Genomic DNA, 24,166 nt, shown 5'->3' on the forward strand with positions numbered 1-24,166 from the left:
ATATATATGTATATATATATAACCTGCCCACTTATGAGTACTCGTCATACATTGGACAATAAACTTTACTTGCGAAAACCTGTTGAGGCAAATGAGATCAAAATTGCTGACATGGCCTGATTGGCACTCGTGGCAGTGGAACGTTAAAACCACCATCCAAGCGTGATCGTTGCCAGGGCCGCTGATTGGCTCACGTGCCTGTGGCACGTAAAAAATGCCATTCAAGCGTGATTGTTGCCAGTGTCGCCTTACTGGCACGTGAAAAACAACATTCGAGCGTGGTTGTTGCCAGTGCCGCCAGACTGGCTCCTGTGCAGGTGGCACATAAAAAACACCTGTTGAGTGTGGTCATTCACAGTACCACTTGACTGGCCCTCATGCCAGTGGCACATAACAGCACCCACTACACTCTCGGAATGGTTGGCGTTAGGAAGGGCATCTAGCTGTAGAAACTTTGCCAGATCAGATTGGAGCCTGGTGCAGCTGTTGGCTCTCCAGACCTCAGTCAAACCGTCCAACTCATGCCAGCATGGGAAGTGGATGTTAAACGATGATGATGAATGTATATGTATATATATGAGCAGCCCATGATAGGTATTAAAAAAAATACATTTAGAAACAATAATTTATTGGCAAGGATTGTAGGCTTTTCCCATATTGAGCATTGGTAAGCTGAAAAAAATTTTTTATAGCTCCCAGTTAGCAACTTGAGTTGCGTTGAATGCGAAATGTATGTATTGTATGTACATGTTTGTAATATGTATGTATGTGTGTGTTTGTGTGTAATTTAACAAATGTCCATCCATCTATCTTCACCACTTGAGGATAGAATCCTCAAGTACCTCTACCATAGAGTTCTATCAGAAGCAGCCATTGTTAGACTTTCTGGCTGGATTACTAAGCATGACCAACTGAGACTATAGATATTATCCTACCATATAATTCATGTTCTACCCCTAGGTCTCCTGCTGGTTGGCTCAGCATGAAGAACATGTCTTGCAACTCTTCACTGTGACATTCTTATGACATGTCTGTTGTGCCAGAGCTGTGACCTCTTATTGAAGAGAAGTTGCAGCTCAGCCAGGAGAGACTTCCATGATGTCTTTATATATAATTTTACTCTTTTAGTGGATTATTATAATTTCACAACAGTACTGAAAATACTCTGCACTCTGCCATTACCACTAATATTGAACAAGCCTGTAGCTATGAACCATTGAAGGAGCCTCTATGTAATTGCTCAACTTGCTTGAAATCGTAGCCCAAATCTTCCTCACCTCACTTCTTACCATTTTAAACAAAAAGGTCATACTGGATAATGTGATGACAAGTTCCTTGCATGTAAGAAAAACGCAGGATAGTCATAGCTGGAATGTCTTTGATCATAGGTTTACTCAGTAGTATCTGACTTAGGGCTAAGAAGCAACAACAATAATAGTTGTTTTATGATATATCTTGATCAAAAATGTGGATAAAATAATAAATGAGTGGTTGAAGACTTATTTGAATATGAAGGAAATAAGAACACAATTTTTGGTCCATAGAATCATTGGCATTGCTACATTATAAGTTTGATTTCCTGTGGCATAGACTGAAAGTATTCCCTGCATTTCATTTGTACAGGAGAAAGGGTCTGTGCCCATGAATTTCACAGGTCCTGTGAGTTCAACATAGTCCATGTTCCTTCTCAACAGCTGCATGATTATTGAGGGCAAGGAGGTGGTGGGAAGTTTCCAGTGGGCTGACACCCTGAGGGAGAAGGATTGGTTAAAAGTGGTTTGTATAGGGAGGTGGCTTGGAGAAGAGTGAGCACAATGTGAGTAATGAGTGAATCAGGATTACCTGGAAGTGGCCTCAAAACCAGACAACCCTAAGGAGTAGAAAGCATATATTGGTGGCACAGTGAAAGGACAACATATTTATCAGTCAGAGATTGAATATGTTGGCAAAAAACTTCATATCAATTAATCAATTGGGGTCTATGGTGGGTGTATGTATCACAGTATAACAGTCCTGTAAGTGGTATCAGTATTCCATTGTGAGTCTTGCCTGAACTTTGTAAAGCATTAATGCATGTTGGGACTGAATTATTTTTGTAGTCCTACAGAAGGAGACTTGTCTTTGCTATGTTGAAGATGTGCAACCAGCAAAAGAGATCCTCAATGATGGTGGGGCCTGGCATTGATAGTAACCTTGAGGATTCTACTTGTATGTTGTTCATGTTTAGAGAGCATAGGGTACAATATTGTTCTCTTGAGGTGTGGTGTGATTGTTCATGCTGTTGAAAAAGATAAGATTGGGCTTTGGACATTAGTAATGTCACTTTAAGGTGGATTGACTGCTTCACCATCTGTTATTTATTAACATTTTAGCATTCAGCTTACTCTGTCAAACATAATACTTTTTTATTCATGTTGTTTTGAATTAATTATGCATTATCTTATAGCTTCAAGATTTCAATGCTGCAATTATTTATTTTTAGAATGACATTGTCGAGTAGGTGTTAGAGGTTGGATCTGGTCAGTTTGAACATAAAACAGATAGAAAATTTAGTCTGGATATGGTTGGTTTAAATGCTAAAGGATTAAGCAAGCTGTCTGTAGCAATTGCCAAATCACATCCTTTCTCAACTCTAGCAAATACAAAATAACTGAGGAGATATGATAATGGACTACCAATTCTGATATATTGAGTTGAGCTGTTTTGTTGTTTTAAGCAGAATATTTAATAATACTTACCTCAATTGACTTTGCAGTTAGAAATAACAATCAGCTTCTCTGAAAATACTACCTGAAGTAGAGTTATATCTTGTCCAAAGGAAGATTTGTTTATTCTGTTAAAACACTATGAAACTGGAGCTTTAATCCTTTAAAGGTTTTTGGGACTCTTTTAAAAATTTTTTACACATTTACTCTCTCCCTCTGTTGATCAGGTTTGATGCTATTTTCCTGTTAGTCACATGACATTGGATATTTCCATTTCCATCTACTGTTAATTCAGCAACCAGTTAATACTTGATTTTATTGATTATTCCCATTATTTTAATATCATTTATGATGTATCGTGGATTGTAATATTACTGCTAATACTTATCTTCTTTCCAGATATTATTCAAACTTATAAAATTCACCTGAAGTTCAGATGTGAATATATGGAATTATATGACAAAAAAAAGCCAGAGTTAACCACAAATCACATTCTTATTTTATATTTCGATGTTTAGCAATAAACATATAAGCTCTAGCAATATATAAATGTCATTCAGCTGTAGGTTGACCACATTAGTACTTGTTGTCTGTTAAGTGTGTTGTTTGTTGCAATTTACAAACCACATCTTTTCTCAGCTATAGCAGAGTTGAATAACTGAAATGACATGATATTGGACTCTTTGCTCAGAGATCTTGAGTTCAAATCTGCTTCAGCTATTTTGTCATATATTTATGTTTGTTCTTGTCATGGTAGTGCTGGAAAATGTTTAGATTTTTTATGTTAGTATTGGAAAATATATGTAAAACAATTAAGATGCATACCTCAGTGCCCCAGTCTGCCGAAAATAGGTACCAGAAGTGGAATTTAAACCAGACACACTAATGTCCTGCCTAGGAAGAAATTCAATTGTCATCTACAAAACTTAAGTAAATTTTTGGTTACACCCAATGATGATTCCTTGAAATATTTCTTTTTTTTAAATATTATTTGTAGGAACTGATCAAAATTTCAAAAGCCTAATATTAAGTAATTTAAAAAAGAGAATTCTGGCAAATACCATGGAATAGTCACTTCAGATTTAAAGCTAACTATTCAGCAATTTTCATTAGGTTTGAAGATAATATTGAGGAATGAATATACTTATCCTCATAGCTGAAGATCAGAAGTAGGGCTTCTGACACAACCACTACTCTTTACCATGCATTGGCTGTCTTGTGTTGGAGCTGTACACTCCACCAGAGTCCCTCCTGTCCCTGATGTCATCACTCCATCTTCATTTGTGTTGCTTGCAATCTATTTTCTGTCTATCCAGTCTCAAAATATGTGGGCACAGAGATTCTGGGCCTTGATGATGTGGTCAAAGTATTGCAATTTTTGCCATCAGACCACCATCACCAGCTTTCAGCTCACTTTCATCTCTTCCAGGACTCGAGTGTTTACTGTACAGACCACTCTACTGGTCCACAGCACTTGCCTGTACTATGTCGTCTCAAATGCTCTCAGTCACTTTGTGTCGGCAATTTTAGGGTCTATGCTTTACAGCCAAACAACACTACAGGTGACACCAGCCTTCATTACGTTGATTACCACCCTGCTGACTGAGCTCCAGAGACTTCTCAGCAAAGTTAATTTAGTCTTTAATGAGTTTCAACTAGAGGTCTGCTCCAAAAAGACTGAGATCATAGCAGTCCCCAGGAAACTAGAGTAGCTTACCATATGATGCCAAGGGATCAACCTAGCAACAATAGAAAGTATAACTATAAAGCCACCAAGTTGATTATTGATTAATTCCAGTAAGCATGATTAAATGCAAATTCAGTTCATGAAGAAAAAAATCACTGACACATTGCTGGGAGGGTTCTTTAGTCCTCCTGAACTCATTTTTTTTAGTGCTGGTGACTCAATGAAGTAGATTCATTTCATGCTAAAGACTGGTTGAAGGGAAGACCATAGCAAAATGTTGAGACCCATCCAACCCATACCAACATGGGCAAACAGATATAAAATGATACTGAAGATACTGATATCATTCATTCATTTAATATGCATTTTTCCATGCTAGCAGACATATATTATGATTTGCACACTGCCATTTCATATCAAGATTATTAGTTTCTAATGTTTCTTGTGTGCAAATGTATGTATGCGTGTGCATGTATATATATACATATATATATAGTGTATGCTTTTTTTGATACTGTTGACACTGCTGAGTTGAATGGTACTGACTAGGTGTTAAAACCATGATAATATCCATTAGGCAGCTGATGATGCGCTTGTTCTTTGCGAATCTTTTATATCTTGTTTTTTCATTGTTCTAAGTTGTATTTCATTCTCATAGAGTTGGGCTTGTTAAGGGGTTCTTGGTTTATGGTGGTTTTGTTGTTTATATCATACCATACAGTGATATTGCATAATTGTCCGTTATAGGGATTTTAATTCTGGTTACAGTAATACTTATTTAAGTGTTCTAGTTTATGTAGGTTTTGTCATATATATACATACATACATATGCATACATATATATGATTTTCTTCCCCTTCCTTTCTTTAAAAAGTTGATAAAGTACCAGTCCAGAGCATTGAGTTAGTGGAATTGTTAAAGCATCAGACAAGATACTTGTATCTGTTCTGATTACATGCATTCTGATGGCAATGCCTGTGATGACACTGGTTCCATGCTTTGTCTTGAATCATATTTTTGGCACGAAGAGAAAAGGCATTAATGAATGAGCAGCCTCTTGTCATCCCTGAAATAAAAAGAACAACCTTTGTGCGGGTGGCACATAAAATACACCATTTTGAGCGTGGCCTTTGCCAGTACCACCTGACTGGCCTTCGTGCCGGTGGCACGTAAAAGCACCCACTACACTCTCGGAGTGGTTGGCGTTAGGAAGGGCATCCAGCTGTAGAAACTCTGCCAAATCAGATTGGAGCCTGGTGTAGCCATCTGGTTTCACTAGTCCTCAGTCAATTCGTCCAACCCATGCTAGCATGGAAAGCGGACGTTAAACGATGATGATGATGATGATGAACCTTCCCCAGATCTGCACATTGACGAAGTCTCGTGAGGCATAAGGACATCTCATACCAACAGAAGAAAGCTACATAGGATGAGACTCTGGTCAGAAGATGGTACGCAGCTTTATCCCCATAGAAGTTGGCTGTCATGGTCTCCCGAGAAGATCAGTGGTGATATTTCTGCTAGAAGATCAACTTGTAACCCAAAGAAATTAAGAATATCACTAGGAAGATATGGAAGCTGAAATCAGTTCAAGGTGGTTGTAGTTGACTAGAGTTGGCAGATGGAACCCTTTTGCAGGAAAAGACTAATTTGGTCCTTGCTGCCCCATTCAGGGGAAGCATATCATATAAAGGACTAAAAACTTGTTATCCTGCAATATGTACGGAAGTTACACAAAGATTTCCTACAATGTGAATGCTTTAATCATCGTCTATAAGTAGCTTCAACAGTTCTGCTTGAGGCAAAGTATCTCTGATATATCTCTTTACTTCACCTGTGTATATGTGTGTAGAATCAGTAACAGGCCATTGGATCAGCCTAAATAAACTGTGTGTGTGTGTGTGTGCGTGTGTGTGTGTGCATGCGCATGTGTGTATACAGAGGGAAGAGGAGTATCACCCTCATTGTTGTTTTAACATTCACTTTTCCTTGCTTGCATAGCTCAGAAAAATTAATTGAGGCAGATTTTTTTATGACCTTATGCTCTTTGTGTTGCCAACCCTCACCTGGCTCCATACAAGGTAATATTTTCTCTAAGTCTTCAAATATAAACAGCACAATGGCTGGACATGTTTTCACAGAAGAGTAAACAACACTGCTGGTATGATGGTGACGTTTGTTTACAACTAGCCTGTGATGTCAAAGCAGGGAAATGTGAGAACACCACTCACACACACACATACACACATGTATGTGGGTGGGGGACACAGGCATGGCTGTGTGTTTAAGAACCTTTCTTCCCAAAAATGACATTTTTGGTTTTGTACCCACTGTACAACACCTTGGGCAAGCGTCTTCTACCATAGCCCTGGGCCAATCAAAGCCTTGTGAATGGATTTGAAAGAAGCCTTTCACAGGTGTGTGTGTGTGTGTACTCTTGTTTTGACATCATATGATAGTTGTTAATGAGCATCACTCCCATACAAGTGATTTTATTTGTTTTTCAGTTTTGCATAAAAAAACATGAGAAATATTACCTTACATGGAAACAATTGAGGGTTGGTGACAGGAAGGGTATCCAGCCATTCAAAATCTGTATCAACAAATTCCATTAGACCCAAGCAAGCATGGAAATGTGAATGTTAAATGATGACAGTGGCCTGCATCATGGATAGCCTCCTAACCATCTCAAGAGAATTCTCTTCCCATTTATCAAAGAAAGAATTGAAGAGGTGTGGATTCTGCACATGCAGGCAACCCATTTAGAACTAAATCTAATTACAGGACAAATGAGTCATTAGTCCAGCCTAAATGAATGCCTCTAGTGCTGTTGACATGATAAAATGGATATTGTCCTCATTGTAAAGTTATTGGTAATAGGAAGGACATCCACCTGTATAAAACATGCCAAAGAAAAAGGAGAGAACAAACCGAGAAAATATGGATTCAACAAGCTGCATGTAGGTAACCGATCCAAAAACAAGCTGATACGAAGTAGCATGGACCCTTTAGTTGTGTCATAGTCAACATCTGTAGGGTCCAGTGGCAGAACACTGATGGCACTCCAAACATGCCCAATCTGAGCTATAAAGTAGTTGTGATAAGAAGAACAACCTGCTGCAAAAACTATGCCTGAGTTACTGTGAGACACACACAATCGATTCCAGCAAAAAAGAATGATTACACCAATGTAAAGTATCAGTTTTGTTTTCATCTTAGAAAATATTGATAGGTGCAGGCATGGCTGTGTGGCAAGAAGTTTGCTTTCCAACCACATGGTTTCAGGTTCGTTCCCACTGCATGGCACCTTCAGCAAGTGTCTTCTGTTATACCTCAGGCCAACCAAAGTCTTGTTAGATGATTCAGTAGATGGAAACTGAAAGAGGCCCATCATATGTGTGTCTTCCATCACTACTTGACAACCAGTGTTGGTGTATTTACATCCCTGTAACTTAGCAGTTTGGCAAAGAGACTGGTAGAATAAGTACTAGGTTTAATAACATAAATATTAGGGTCAATTCATTTGACTAAAGGCAGTATCCCAGTATGGCCACAGTCTAATGACTGAAATAAGTTAAAGATTAATGGTTGTTATTATATTCAATACCACACGTTTCAGAAACCATGTTTGTACCTCTGTCTTGTATCAGTAATAATTCTTTTGTTCAGATAATTATATATTTAATTCGAGTGGGTAAATTAAACTTGAGTCACAGGAGTAGTTTGCTTACCAACCACATGGTTCCAGGTTCAGTCCCACTGCGTAGCACCTTGGGCAAGTGTCTTCTACTATAGCCTCGGGCCGACCAAAGCTTTGTGGGTGGATTTGGTCTGAAAGAAGCCTGTTGTATATATGTATATATATATATGTGTGTCTGTGTTTGTTTCCCCCAACATCGCTTGACAACCAATGCTGATGTGTTTACATCCCCGTAATTTAGCGATTCGGAAAAAGCGACAGATAGGATAAGTACTAAGCTCACAAAGAATAAGTCCTGGGGTCGATTTGCTCAACTAAAGGCGGTGCTCCAGCATGGCCGCAGTCAAAATGACTGAAACAAGTAAAAGAGTAAAGAGTAAGCTTACAGATTTTAAGAGTGAAAAGAAAGAAAAAAACTACCTTTACTTTATCAGCTGAGAATAGATAACTTTGTTAATATTTTTTATCTTTGAAGGTAGCAAAGCTGGCTGAATCATGATCTCAACAGGCAAAATGCTTAATGACATTTCGTCCGTCTTTATGTTCTGAGTTCAAATGCTGCCAAGTCAGACTTTGCTTTTCATCCTTTCGGAGCTGATAATAAAATAAGTACCACTTGAGTACCGGGACTGATGTAATCAACTTACCCACTTGTGCCAAAATTTGAAACCAATATTTTTTTTCTTGGAAAGCATATGTAATACATCAGTAATTGACTCTTTTTCAACTCAAATGCCCCCAATGAGGCTTTTGCTTATGAATTCTTGTAAAGACAATGTGATTGGTCAAGTTACACATTTAGATGTTTTTATTATTGTTAGTGTATTTAATAATAATAATGATAATAATGAGTTCTTTTATTAGCCACAGTGGCACAGATGAGGAACACATCATAAAGACCATCAATAATTTGTGTAGGGGTTCACAATAATAATAATTCTTTCTATTATAAGCACAAGGCCTGAAATTTTGGTGAGGAGGAGGCAAGTCAATGTAATCAACCCCAGTGTTTCACTGGTACTTAATTTATCGAACCCGAAAGGATGAAAGGCAAAGTTGACCTCAGCAGAATTTGAATTCAGATCGTCAAGGCAGAAGAAATGCCGCTAAGCATTTCGTCTGATGTGCTAACAATTCTGCCAGCTCACCACCTTAATACACAATAATAATAATATGATGATGATGATGATATCTTCCCTAACATCACCACTTTATCAATATCTGAGTTTGTTGCTAGTTAGCCACTGAGGTAAACTGAAATAATTGGTTGTTCAAGGATGCAACATAACAACATGATACCTACGGCAGAGTTTGAATTAGCACAATTCTAGAGTCAGCTTATCAGCTATGTGTATGATTGATGATAAATGACTGCATAAACCAATTGAACAAAGCTAATACAATTGGTTCTTCGTTGTGGATTCATTAGCATGGAGCAGATAAGAGCTAAGTATTACCCTGTCTAGGACACAAAATCCATAGAAGTTACTTATTTTCTGCTGTTATATAAATTTAGGCAGATAGAATTGTCAATGCCAAAAGACAAACAAAATGTTTGTAACATATCAACTTTTGACATATGAACTAGTAATTCAACTGATTTACTCAACCATACTTCTGATTACAGAGCAACAACTGGGCAAATATCAAAATATTTAGAAGGAAATTTTACCTGAGGAATATATGTTAAATTCCAAGTGTATTTCTCTCTAATGTAGATTTTGTTGTAAAGATACTCCCCACAGCAAATTCAGTGTACTCCTTTTCTCAATTTTACTAAATAATACATGTCATGCCAGTGCAGACCATCACCAGTCTCTTTGAAATCAGTTAGATCATTCATATATAATCATCATCATCGTCATTTAACATTCATTTTCAATGCTGGCATGGGTTGGGTGGTTTGACTGGAGCTGGTTAGGCCGAAGACTGCACCAGGCTCCAATGTCAGTTCTGGCATGGTTTCTAGGACTGAATGCCCTTCCTAACACCAACCACTCCACAGAGTATACTGGGTGCTTTTTATGTGGCACCAGCACTCATCAATTCTGCTGTGACAGACAGGTCTTCTTGAGTACAGCAAGGTGCCAGATATCTCAGTCCTTATAATGTCTCAGTAAACGAAGTTTTTTTGTTTTTCCATTTGGTGCATAGATGTAAAGATTTTTCTTACTTCCTACTCTTGAAGCAGGGCTCTTCAAGGTGTAAACTGGCAACCGAAAATGTTTGCCTTTGCAATTTGTTGATGGTCATGGCACAACTAAGATTCACTGGGAATTGAAGTCGTTTGAATTGAAACGGGACATTGTCTTCTGAGTCTGTATGATGGAGGCTCTTCTGTGCCTGTCATCTAATCAGTGCATCCTATGCTCAGGGGATTTCCTGCGACTGTGTGATTGAGACTTGTGTTTGAATATCATCAAGTTTGTTCCTTCTCTGTTCGGCTGTTTCCTGAGCTCACTGCTGATGCTTTGAGCAGGGTGTTTCAACTCTGTCGCTGTGATGAAATTCCTTACATACACACTTATACAAACATACACACTCAGTGGGAGAGGCATACATATACAACAAAAGAGTGAGAGAGTGTGTGCTAAATATGTATAGAGAGGAGGCAAGTTTACAGTGAGAAAAGCATAAAAGGCAGATAGAGAGAGATACATAGGCAGACTTTCATTACATGTCATATATGAAGAGAGAGAAGTGGAAAGCAGCAAGCATGGGAGATACATGTACACAGAGGGAGAGGGAGAGAGAATGTGGTAAATATATGTAGAGAGAGAAGGAAAGCATAAAAGACAGAGAGGTAGATAGACAGTTATAAGATGTGGCATACACTTTCTCTCTCTCTCTCTCTCTCTCTCTCTCACACACACACACTCAGTTAATCATGAGTTTAAAATGACAGCTTCTAAAGGCATTCAATGTTGGCGATCTGGAAGTTGAGTTATTTCGCACAGCTAATTATCTTTTTTGATTACTAATAACCAAAAAACCTTCCCCTTGGGACCAAATCCATTTTTCTGTAAGACACACCATTTTGGTACCTTTGATGACATTTATTCATACACACATACACTCTCAGAAGCATTAGCATGCCAAACAAAATGCTTAGCAGTATTATATCCATCTTTACATTTATTACTGGCGGTGCCCCAGCATGGCCACAGCCTATGGGCTGAAACATGTAAAAGAAGAAAAGGAAATACATTTGCATGCACACACACACACATACATACATATCATCATCATCATCATCATTGTTTTAATGTCCACAAATCCATGCTTGCATAAGTCAGACAGAATATGTGGAGACAAATTTTCTACATCTCAATGCACTGCCTGTCACCAACCCTCACCTGTTTTCATGTAATCTAATCTTTTCCTATGACTGGATGTGTTGCAAAAGTTTGGAAATGAGGGGCACCATTTGCATGACAGTGCACACATACACACACACACTCATATATATACATACACATGTGTGTGTGTGTGTGTGTGTATATATATATATATATATATATATATACTTCTAATATAGGATAACATTTTTTTCAAAAAAAAATTCCATCAAAGTGGCCAACATATTAAAATATCTTTAAAGATGAAAATTATAAACAATTATAAACAAGGGCAAAAGAAAAAACGATTTTTGTGCCAATATGCTGAGAAAGTCTATTCTCAGCATATTGGCATAGAAATCCTTTTTTCTTTTGCCCTTGTTTATAATGTATATATATATATATATATATATATGTGTGTGTGTATATGTATGTACGTACATATATACACAAGGGTAAAACAATAGCTCTATTAGCAAACATGATTGGGCAGACCAGTTGGTAAACCAAGTAAAGAGAAGTAGCAAGATCTTAAAGAAACATTAGTTATCAATATGACTTTTGATGTGACTAGATTCAACATTAAAAGGCAAATAAGTGAATTTTACAATCCTGTATATTGATTCTATGTTCAAATCAACTGTTATATTGCTAATGATGTCAGGAACAGTATGAATACTACATTCAATTATTTCTCCTCACTAAAAATCATTAGCTTTGTCCCTATATGAGGAACTATTATAGTAGTTTTTATTATTATTATTATTATTATTATTGTATTTAAGGGCAGTGAGCTGGCTGAGTTGTTAGCACACCGGGTGCAATGCTTAGCGACATTTTGTCCGTTTTTATGTTCTGAGTTCAAATTTCGCCAGAGTTGACTTTGCCTTTTCAGAGTTGATAAAATAAGTACCAGTTGAACTCTGGGGGCGATTTAATCGACTTAGTCCCTCCCCCAAAATTGCTGGCCTTGTGCCAAAATTCGAAACCATTATTATTTGTAGTAGTTGTATTAGTATTAAAGTGGTGAGTTGGCAGAGTTGTTTGTATGTCAGGTGAAGTGCTTATCAGCATTTCGCTTGTCTTTACGTTTTGTGTTCAAATACCACTGCGGTCCACTTTGCTGTTCTTTTTCAGGGTCAATAAAATAAGTACTAGTCAAGTACTGGGGTTGATGTTATTAACTTCTGCCTCCCCCACAAAATTTGCTGGCCTTGTGCCAAAATTTGAAACCATTATTATTGTTATTATTATTATTATTATTATTATTATTATTAAAGTGGTGAGCTGGCAGAATTTAGGAAAAATGCTGATAAGTATTTCACCTGTCTTTAGAGTTCAAATACCATTTAAGTCAACTTTGCCTTTCATCCCTTCAGGGTCAGTAAAATAAGTACCAGTTGAGCACTGGGGTTGATGTAATCAGCTTATTTCCTCCTCAAAATTTTCGTGCCTGTGCCAAAATTTGAAACCATTATTATTAGTAGTAGTAGTAATAGTAGGAGGAGGAGGAGGAGGAGGGCAGCAAGCTAGCAGAATCCTTAGTACACCAGACAAAATGTTTAGTGGCATTTCTTCTGGTTTTATGTTCAAATCCCGCTACTGAGGTCAACTTTGCCTTTCATCCCTTCAGGGACCATGAAATAAAGTACCGATCAAGTACTGGGATTGATCTAATTGACTCATACCTCCCAACAAACTTGCTGGCCTGGTACCAAAATTTTAAACAATCATTATTATTATTATGGTGCAGGAGTGGCTGTGTGGTAAGTAGCTTGCTTACCAACCACATGGTTCCAGGTTCAGTCCCACTGTGTGGCACCTTCGGCAAATGTCTTCTACTATAGCCTCGGGCCGACCAAAGCCTTGTGGGTGGATTTGGTAGACGGAAACTGAAAGAAGCCCGTCGTATATATGTGTATATATATGTGTGTGTTTGTGTGTCTGTGTTTGTCCCCTCACCATTGCTTGACAACCGATGGTGGTGTGTTCACATCCCCATAACTTAGCAGTTCGGCAAAAAAGACCGATAGAATAAGTACTAGGCTTACAAAGAATAAGTCCTGGGGTCAATTTGCTTGACTAAAGGCGGTGCTCCAGCATGGCCACAGTCAAATGACTAAAACAAGTAAAAGAGTATTATTATTATTATTATTATTATTAAGGCAGTGAGCTGGCAGAATTGCCAGCACACCAGACAGAATACTGAGCAGCATTTTGTCTGTCTTTATATTCTGAGTTCAAATTCTGTCGAGGTCAACTTTGCTTTCTTTCTTTTGAGGTCGATGGAATAAGTGCAAGTTGAGCACTGGGGTTGATGTCATCAACTTGCTCCCTCCCTTAAAATTGCTGACCTTGTGCCAAACTTTGAATCTATTATAATTAGTGTGCCTTGCAGTATTTGTTCAGGCACTTTACAATCTGAGTTCAGTTTCAGCTGGGATCAACTTTGCCTGTCATCCCTCCAGGGTCAATGAAATAAAGTCTCAATCAAATATTGAAGATGATGGTAAGAACTAATCCTCTCTCCTCAAAATTGCTGGTCTTTTACCTAAATCAGAGACCATCATTATTATTAAGGTGGTGAGCTGGCAGAATCATTAGCATGCTGGACAAAATGATTAGCGGTATTTCGCTCATCACTATGTTCTGAGTTCAAATTCCGCCAAAGTTAACTTTGCCTTTCATCCATTCTGGGTTGATAAAATAAGTACCAGTTGAGTAATGGGGTCGATGTATTCAACTCCTCCCCCTACCCCGAAATTGCTGGCCTTGTGCCAAAATTTGAAACTATTATTATTATTATTATTATGAGAGAGCAGCACATGCCATCAAAGTGACATTGGGTTACAAATATATGAAGCCCAATATATCCATCATGACTACCAATTTGATAAGAGTATACCAGGCACAGGCAAAATTTGAAATCATTATTATTATTAAGGTAGCGAGCTGGCAAAATCATTAGCATGCTGGGTGAAATGCTTAGCGGTATTCTGCTTGTTACTACGTTCTGAGTTCAAATTCTGCCGAGGTTGACTTTATTTTTCATGCTTTTGGGGTCAATAAAATAAGTACCAGTTGAACACTGGGATCGATCTAATTGACTCATCCCCACCCCCACCCCAAGCTGCCCTTGTGACAAAAATTTGAAATAATAATTATAATTATTATTATTATTATTATTAATCCTTTCTACTATAGGCACAAGGTCTGAACTTTGTAGGGGGTGGTTAATTGATTGCATTGCCCCCAGTGTTCAACTAGTACTTATTTCATTGATCCCAAAAGGAGTAAAGGTAAAGTTGACCTTGGTGGAATTTGAACTCAGAATGTAAAAACAGATGAAATGCTGGCAAGCATTTTGTCTGACATGCCAACGATTCTGCCAGCTTGCATAATAATAATGATTTCAAATTTTGGCTCATGGCTAACAAGTTTGGGGAAGAGGGTAAAGTAATTACATCAACCCCAGTGCTCAACTGGTACATATCTTACTGACCTCGGAAAGATGAAAGGTAAAATCAACCTTGGCAGAATTTGAACTCAGAACATAAAGACAGATGAAACACTGCTAAGCAATTTACCCTATGAGCTTGCATCATCATCATCATCATCATAATAATAATAATAATAATAATAATAATAATAATAATAATAATAGAGTGACCAGCTGGAAGAATCAGAGTGTTGGAAAAATACCTTTTACTATGTATTTTGAGTTCAAATCCCACTAAGGTCAACTTTGCCAGTCAGATACTGTGACTAACTAACCCCACCCCTAAATTTTCTAGCTTTGTACGTAAATTAGAAACAATTACTATTATTATAAGCAAAAGCATGGGTGTGTGGTTAAGAAGCTTGCTTCCCAACCATGTTCAGGTTCAGTCCAACTGTACAATATCTTGGCCAAATATTTTCTAACTATAGCCCTGGGATAACCAAAAGCTTGTGAGTGGATTTGGTAAATGGAAACTTAAAGAAGCCCACAGTATATTTATCTAATCTCATATATCTATCTATCTAGAGAGAGAGAGAGTGGGGGGAGTGTACATTTGTTTTGACATCATGCCATGGTTGAAAATTTGAAAATGAGCATTATCATCATCATCATCATACAATTGATGTTTTTTATTTCCAATTTTGCATGTTGAAAACAGGTGAGGGTTGGTGACAGGAGGGGGCATCCAGCCATAGACAATCTGCCTCAACGAATTTCATCTGACCCATGCAAGCATAGAAAAGTAGACATTAAATGATGATGATGACCATAGTCATGAGTTGACCAATAACTTGGGAGTGGAATTTGGTTGATGGAAATTGGGCAGAAAACGTTTCGGCGAGCTGGCAGAAACATTAGCACAACAGGTGAAATGCTTAGTGGTATTTCGTCTGTCTTTATGTTCTGAGGTTAACTTTGCCTTTCATACTTTCAAGGTCGATAAATTAAGTACCAGTTATGCCCTGGGGTCGATGTAATCGACTTAATCCCTTTGTCTGACCTTGTTTGTCCCCTCTATGTTTAGCCCCTTGTGGGCAGTAAAGAAATAAGAAACTTGTGCATATTGTGAAGTGGTTGATAAACAAAAGAAAACAGAAATATTGGTGTTGATTCCACAAAAAATGCACTCAGTGCACTCTGTAAAGTGGTTGGCATTAGAAAGAGTGTCCAGCTATAGAAAACCATGCCAAAATGAAAACAAATGAGACAGGCATAGCCTTTTGGCCATGTCTAAGAGGACAGTAACCCCAAACAAAAGCTTAACTTGAACTGTGATGACCTATCCAACCCATACCATCATGAAAAGCAGATAGTGGTGGTGATGATGATCACTTTAACTTTTCTGTGCTTTCAATCAAGGGCCAGATGGAGTTCATTGAGGCAAATTTTTCTATAGCTGGATGCTCTTACTGTCAAGAGCCCTTGCCTGTTTTCAAGCAAAATTATATTTTTCCATGACCAGATATATTTTTGTAGAATATTAGAAATGAAGGACCTTCTTTTACAGCAGTCATGTGATGTCAAGCAATACAAAGGGACTCAAACACACACACATCGTCGTCATCATCATCATCATCATTTAATGTCCATTTTCCATGCTGGCATGGGTTAGATTGTTTGACCAAAGCTGGTAAGCCAAAGAGCTACACCAGGCTCCAGTTGTCTGTTTTGGCTTGGTTTCTATGGCTAGATGCCCTTCCTAATGCCAACCATTACAGAGTGTACTGGGTGCTTGTTATGTGTCACTAGCACGGGTGTCATGTACATGTCACCTAAACAGGTGCCTTTTATATGTCACCAGCACAGGTGCCTTCTATGTGTATCATTGGCATGGGTGCCTTTTATGTGTCACCAGCATGGGTACTTTTCATGTGGAAACTTTTTGCAGCTTTTTAAGTGGCACCAGCACCGGCTGGATTACCAAGTAATTTGCATGACAGAGACCACTTGGTTGAGAGTAAAACCAAGGGCAGTGGCTGTGTACCAGACGAGAAGTTGGAGTATGATAGAGGGACAGAGATAGTCATCTTACAATAGAAGAGGCTTTTGACTACCCCAGTAGGAGGAAGAAGTTGGGAGAGAGTTAGAGAAAAAGTTCGAGGGACAGTCAGAGTGAGAGAAAGAAAAGTAAATGGTGTGGGGATGTATTGGGGTTTATCCCCAGGGAGTAGGGTATAGGTAGTGCAGAGGTCATAGAGAGGGATGTTCCATGAGAGTGTGAGGGGATATGTTTAGGGATGGAGAAGAAATGACTTTAAGAAGTGATGGCAAGGGAAATTGGAGAATCAGGGAAGCGGGTTGGGAAGATATGTAAAGCCATGGAGAGTGTGCAGATAGACACATGAGAAAGTGGACCCGCAGCAGATGATGCATGTGAGGGAGAGTGGAGGGGAGGGGTCTGCTGGGAATTTTGACAGAAGTCAGATGTGTGTGAGGAGGGGATGTCCAAAAAGGACATGCATATATGTGTGGATGGTCATGATTTCACTTAGCTTGCATATATATATATATATAATATAGATTCAATTAAAAGATTGAATGTGGTACTTAAAATGTTTGTGGCACCAGAATTTGGTAGGGTAAAATCCAAAAGCAAAATCATGAGATTTGGTGAATTAAATTAGAAGAAAAGCAACAAAAATGTATTAGGTTATAGCAGTACATACGTTTCGTACAAGCCTCATTTATTTATGTAGTGAGAACACCACATAAGATGTGCAATGAAAATTGTACTCCTCAGCTGCATAATGGAAGTTCATTTCAGTGGCTTGTACGAAACATATGTACTGCTATGACCTAATACATTTTTGTTGCTTTTCTTATATATATATATATATATATATATATAAAGTGTATACGTATAGAACAGGCATCCACACAGTTTCATTCTATTAAATCCATTTACAAGGCTTTGGTCAGCTTAGGGCTATAGTAGATGGCACATACCTAAGATGCAATGCAGTGGGACTGAATCCAAAACCATGTGGTTGGGAAACAAACTGCATAACCCCACTGCCATGTGTGTATGCCTGTTTCTTTGCATTGACATTTCTTGGGCAGCTGCAGCTTTCATTTATGTCTCATAGACTGGCAGGCCAATATGAAACAACCAGTGGAATAAAGTACTGAACATGAAAACAAGTAAGGCTTTGCATCAGGAAGGACAATCTGGCTTTGGAATACTCTCTCAAGAAGTTTTGTCCAATCTATGCCAGCATGGAAAAAGCAGATATAAAAATGAGTATGTTGGTGGCTATTACTATATCGTAAAGCATGATCCAGTTTCAATTCCCAATTGAAAGCATTTCCTTCTAATCAACATTAATTACTATATGTATGTCACACAATCTGATTCTACAGATTTTATAAAGCCTTCCTCTTTCTCATTATTATTGTTATTCTGTTTCTCCTCTTCCTTCCCCCTTTCATTTGTTGTTGTTGATTTGACTCAGGTTCGTTCTTATATCTAGTAGAATTTATGTGGGTAGCAGATTACTAGCTATTCCTTAGTTATCCACATGTGCTTTCAAGCGTTCTCCTGTCCCTAAGAGGCAAACTTTCTGTAGAAGCTCTACAGAGCATTCTATTCCAATCTCTGTCAATCACCTATACTATAAATTGCAGTATTCTTGATTGATTGATTGATTGATTGAGTGTTGGCAGATTCACTCGAGAAGGGTGCAGTGGAATCGCGTGAAATTCAGCACAGAGCGGCAGCATGGTCCGCTCATGTTCAGGAGATTTTTATTGCCCTCCAACTCCCATGGTTACCGAGATAATCGATTATTACTTTTTAAGATAGGAATATCCCATTCAAAGTGGGGAGGGGCAATTTTGTTACCTTTCCCATGCGCGAAATTTTACGAAAAACCAGCACAATAAAGATTATTTTTTTCCAAGTAATGTGGCTGGGTTTGTTTTTCGAAAATTTTAATCAGAGGCACAGAAAAAAAATAATTTCAATTTTTTGTGCATTAAAAAAAAAAAGCTATAGCTTACGCTCTTTCTAATTACTATGTTTTTTTTAAACTTCAGTTACAAATGTCTTCAAACGTCGACATTCAAACAGCTTTTCCATATTGAGACAAACGGACTCTGCACAATTGTATCCATCCAGGAACGCGTTTTCAATAATTGAAATTCACAATTCTAATCAGTGTACATGAACGTCCAACCTATGATTGATCTTGAACAGTTTCGATTAACATTCTTGTGTCGCCAATACAACAACCGCACTACCATATAGTTTTCTTTTAAGGCGAGGTTATACCACAAATAAGGTTCTGTGACTACATCATATTGTTTTTGGGTTGTTCTTACTTTTTTTTTGTTTTTGGAATTTTTGTTTTTTTTATTTTTAGTTCTTTTTATTATTCAAAATATACATAGGAAATAGCCTTTAACCAAATCCACCACATTGCCCGAGTGAAACCAGGAAAAACAGCTAGTTAGTCTATATCTTTGCTCACAGTTCCCAATGCACCATTTATTACAGGCACAACTTTTATTGTTTTCATATTCCAAATTCTTGCAATTTCAAATTTTAAGGGATTGTATTTTTTAAATATATCATCCTCTTTCTTTACAATTCTGGAATCAAGTGGACATGATGGATCATTTATCATTATTATTAAGGTGGTGAGCTGGCAGAATCGTTAGCATGACAGGCGAAGTGCTTAGTGATATTTTGCCATCACTACATTCTGAGTTCAAATTCCGCCATGGTCGACTTTACTTGTCATCCTTTGGGGGTCAATAAAAGTACCAGTAGAGCACTGTGCTCGATGTAATTGATTTACCCCCTCCCCCAAAATTTCAGGCTTTGTGCCTTTAATAGAAAGGATTATTATTACTATTATTATTATTAAGCAGTGAGCTGGCTGAATCGTTAGCATGCTGGACGAAATGCTTAGCGGTATTTCACCTGTTGCTCCATTCTGAGTTCAAATTCTGCCAAGGTCGACTTTGCCTTTCATCTTTTTGAGAGTCGATAAAAATAAGTACCAGTTAAAAAACTGGAATTGATGTGATTGACTCATCCCCTTCCACAAAATTGCTGCCCTTGTGGCAAAATTTGAAACCATTATTATTATTATTATTATTAAGGCAGCAAGCTGGCAGAATCATTAGCACACTGGGCAAAATGCTTAGCAGCATTTCATCCATCAGTACATTCTGAGTTCAAATCCCACCGAGGTCAACTTTGCCTTGCCTTTCATCCCTTTCAGAGTTGATAAATTAAGTACCAGTTGAGCACTGGGGGTTGATGTAATCGACTAGCACCCTCCCCCAAAATTGCTGGCCTCATGGCAAAATTTGAAACCATTAGTATTATTGTTATTATTATTATTATTATTATTATTATTATTATTATTATTATTATTATTATTATTTAGGTGGCAAGCTGGCAGAATCCTTACTTTGCTGGGAAAATTGCTTAGCGGCATTTCTTCCAACTTTACGTTCTGAGTTCAAACTCTGCCACAGTCCACCTTGCCTTTCATCCTTTTGGAGGTCAATAAAATACGTACCAGTTGGACACTGAGGTAATCAACTCCCTTACCACAAAATTGCTGGCATTGTCCCAAAATTTGAAACCACTATTATTATTGTTATTATTATTATTATTATTATTATTATTATTATTATTATTATTATTATTATTATTATTATTATTATTATTATTGTTGTTGTTGTTGTTGTTATTCCAGCTGCCAAGAAAGATGTATTATTATCTAAGAACTTGAAAGATGGTTCCAGTTGTAAAAGCTCTGCTGATCAGCAACCTGATTCTTCTGAAGTAACAACGCCTTTAACTACCAAATCTAAACAAAATTCTTCAAATGATAACAAATTGACTTGTTCCCTTCCTACACCAGTTACTACGGTTACCGATGCCACTTTAGCTGCTGATTTAATGGGTGTATCAGAGGTTAATGGACTCAAAAAAGATGGTTTGTGTACTCCTTGTAAAGATGGTTCTAGAACTCCAAACAAGGAAGGATCTCTTACTCCACGAACTGCTCGTCGCGATGTCAATGATAGACCTATGGGATTGCCAAAGAGTTCTTCAAGGTAAGGAACTTCTTTATTTAACCCTTTTGTTACCATATTTCTATAGAAATATACTGCCTTTGTCTCAATTAATTTTGAAAATAATAATGAATTTAGTAAGATAATTTTGTTGTTATTAAGCTGGTAACATAGATTGATATGAAATTTTGATAGAAGTTTTCAATTTAGATCACTTAGGACCAGAGCCGATTTTAGGTGGGTTGGTATCAAATGGGTTAACTATGACTCCTTTTCATACTTTCATTATACAGGGCGAACCATAAGTCACACACAAAATAGGTTCAATGCACTCCGGAATTATCAAAGACCTGCTTCAGTTTTTCTAAAATTTAATAAAATAAATAAATAAATAAAACAGTGATGAATACACACATACTTGTACATCATTATCATCATCATCGTCATTTAACGTCCGCTTTCCATGCTAGCATGGGTTGGACGATTTGACTGAGGACTGGTGGACCAGGAGGCGACACCAGGCTCCAATCTGATTTGGCAGAGTTTCTACAGCTGGATGCCCTTCCTAACGCCAATCACTCTGAGAGTGTAGTGGGTGCTTTTACGTGCCACCGGCATGAAGGCCAGTCAGGCGGTACTGGCAACGGCCACGCTCAAATGGTGTATATTATGTGCCACCTACACAAGAGCCAGTCCAGGGGCACTGGCAACGATCTCGCTCGAAAGTCCTTACACATGTCACAGGCACAAGTGCCAGAAAGGCGACGCTCGGCATAGGTGCCCTCTCGATTTCGCTTTCGCTTGCCCCAATAAGTCTTCGCAAGCTGAGTTTCGTGTCCAATGAAGGAGACGATGCTGGCATGGGTGCCAGTCGTCGAATTTAGTTCGGTTTCAATTTCACTTGCCTCAACAGGTCTTCGCAAGCGGAGTTTAGTGTCCAAAGAAGGAAAGGTATGCATAAGTGGGCTGGCTACACCCCTGGCAGAGGCCTTGGATTTAGGTTGTTATTATTAAGCTGGTGCTTGTAACATAAACTGATATGAAATTTTGATAGAAGTTTTCAATTTAGATCACTTTAAAACAGGAATTTATATCACAGGACCAGAGCCCACTTTAGGTGGGTTGGTATCAAATGGGTTAACTATGACTCCTTTTCATACTTTCATTATACAGGGTGAACCAAAAGTCACACACAAAATAGGTTCAACGCACTCCGGAATTATCAAAGACCTGCTTCAGTTTTTCTAAAATTGAATAAAATAAATAAATAAAACAGTGATGAATACACACATGCTTGTACATGATGTACAAAATGAATAATAATAACAATAATAATCCTTTCTACTAAAGGCACAAGGCCTGACATTTTGGAGGAGGGGTTAAGTTGATTACATTGACCCCAGTATTCAACTGGTACTTAATTATCGATCCCAAAAGGATGAAAGATAAATTTGACCTTGGCAGAATTTGAACTCAGAACGTAAAGATGGACGAAATGCTGCTAAGCATCTTTCCTGGCATGCTAACAATTCTGCCAGCTCACCACCTTAATTATAATAATAATGATGATGATGATGATGATTTCAAATTTTGGCACAAGACCAGGAGTCATTTGTTTTGGGGTGTGATTTTTGACCCACCCTGTATACTGCATGGTCATGAGGTGAAGAAGTTTGTTTCAGAATCATATGGTTTAGGGTTCAGTCCTACTTAATGGGCATTATTGACTGACTGACTGGTGTCTCCTGCTATAGTAACATGTTAACCAGAGCCCTGTGAATGAAATTTCATCATAATCATCTTCATCATCATGATAACAGTGGCAGTGGGAAGGTGTTGAGGTTGTTGATGATTTTCTTTTATATGCTACAAGAGTGCCAGATGAAGCAACATACACAGGTTACGAAATGTGCTGAGCTTTACACAGCATCAAAGGGGAAAATAAATCTATACTCCAAATTTTGTCATGTCCATTGAGTAGGAAAGTTACCTCAAATCAATCGTGGAACCCCTCAGATCCTGAATTATCTTGTTTGTGAAGGGTTATGGCCTTCTCCCAACTAACATTCTCTGGCCTTTAGATGCATGCTGAGAATACACCCACTCACTCAAGTGAATGTTCACCCCTCATACCTACCTTTCAACAAATTTACTGCAAGCAGCACCTCTCTACCTATGTTCACCTTCATTTCAAGTAAAACTCAAAATAGTTCATGATGACATGTCTGAAGAGTATCACCATCATGCAAGCGATATTGTTTGATTCTAGTCTTCCCTGAAAACGTATCCTGCTATGGGAAATATTAGCTTGCTTGGAAACAAGTGAGGGTTGGTGGCAGGAAGGACATCTGGCCATAAAAAAATCTGTGTCAATAAGTTTTGTCTGACCCATATGAACATTGGTTCAGGCAAAATTATACAGCAGTGTTGGTGGTGGCAGCATTATTTAAAACCACAGTGAAGTTGCAAATATACATTCTAACATCCAGTTGTTGCTTAACCCCAAATCATCTTAGATCAAACTGACCCATGATCAAAAGTGTCCTAGCTGTGACTATCCTGTCCTTCTTTTTTTCGGTTATTGTGTATCATTGACTGTGTTATGCAATGTTTCAGTCCTTTTTTTTTTAAGAAAACAGATTGTCAATCAAGGGAGATCTGACTGCTATTTCTAAGGCTTGATCAGTTGTTCCATTGCTGTGTTGTTAACAATTATGAAACTTTTCTTCCAGGTCAAAATATGAAAAACTTGACTTAAAAAAGGAATACGAAAAAAGACAAGAAGGAAGAAAAGAATTAATAAACTTAGTAGTTATTGGTAAGTATTCTGATAAATTCTTATGAATAGTTAATTATTTCATAGTAACTTCTTATGTCTTTTAACCCATTGCCTGTCCTGTGTATCATATGTCCTACACAGGACATGTTTCCCTGATGTCCATGCATTATATATGAGGAATCTTTTCTGTTTGGGCTTTTACTTTTTGAAATTTTAAAATTTAGTGAAAAGTTACAAATTTTGCAAACTTTAAAAGCTCTGGACTTATTCCTTGTAAGCCTGATGCTTATTCTATCAGTCTCTTCTGCCAAACAGCTAAGTTATGGGGACACAAACACACCAACATCAGTTGTCCAACAATGGTGGTGGTGAGACAAACACACACGCATAAAAATATTATATATATATATATATATATATAT

General features: G+C 37.8%; 1 protein-coding gene across 2 annotated transcripts in view; it reads left to right on the plus strand.

Moving 5' to 3' along the window:
* LOC106882204 (HBS1-like protein) overlaps positions 1–24,166 on the plus strand; it is a 91,627-nt gene that overhangs the window by 45,656 nt on the left and 21,805 nt on the right. Inside the window, exons 6-7 of one of the 2 annotated variants that reach the window (XM_014932797.2) lie at positions 20,644–21,007; positions 23,698–23,783. In XM_014932797.2, coding sequence (XP_014788283.1) covers positions 20,644–21,007; positions 23,698–23,783 — 450 coding nt within the window. Of the gene's footprint in view, positions 1–20,643; positions 21,008–23,697; positions 23,784–24,166 lie in introns of those variants that run through there. The other variant, XM_014932796.2, reaches the window with a different exon arrangement.

This window comes from Octopus bimaculoides, chromosome 18 (genome assembly GCF_001194135.2).
Source record: "Octopus bimaculoides isolate UCB-OBI-ISO-001 chromosome 18, ASM119413v2, whole genome shotgun sequence".
NCBI lineage: Eukaryota > Metazoa > Mollusca > Cephalopoda > Octopoda > Octopodidae > Octopus > Octopus bimaculoides.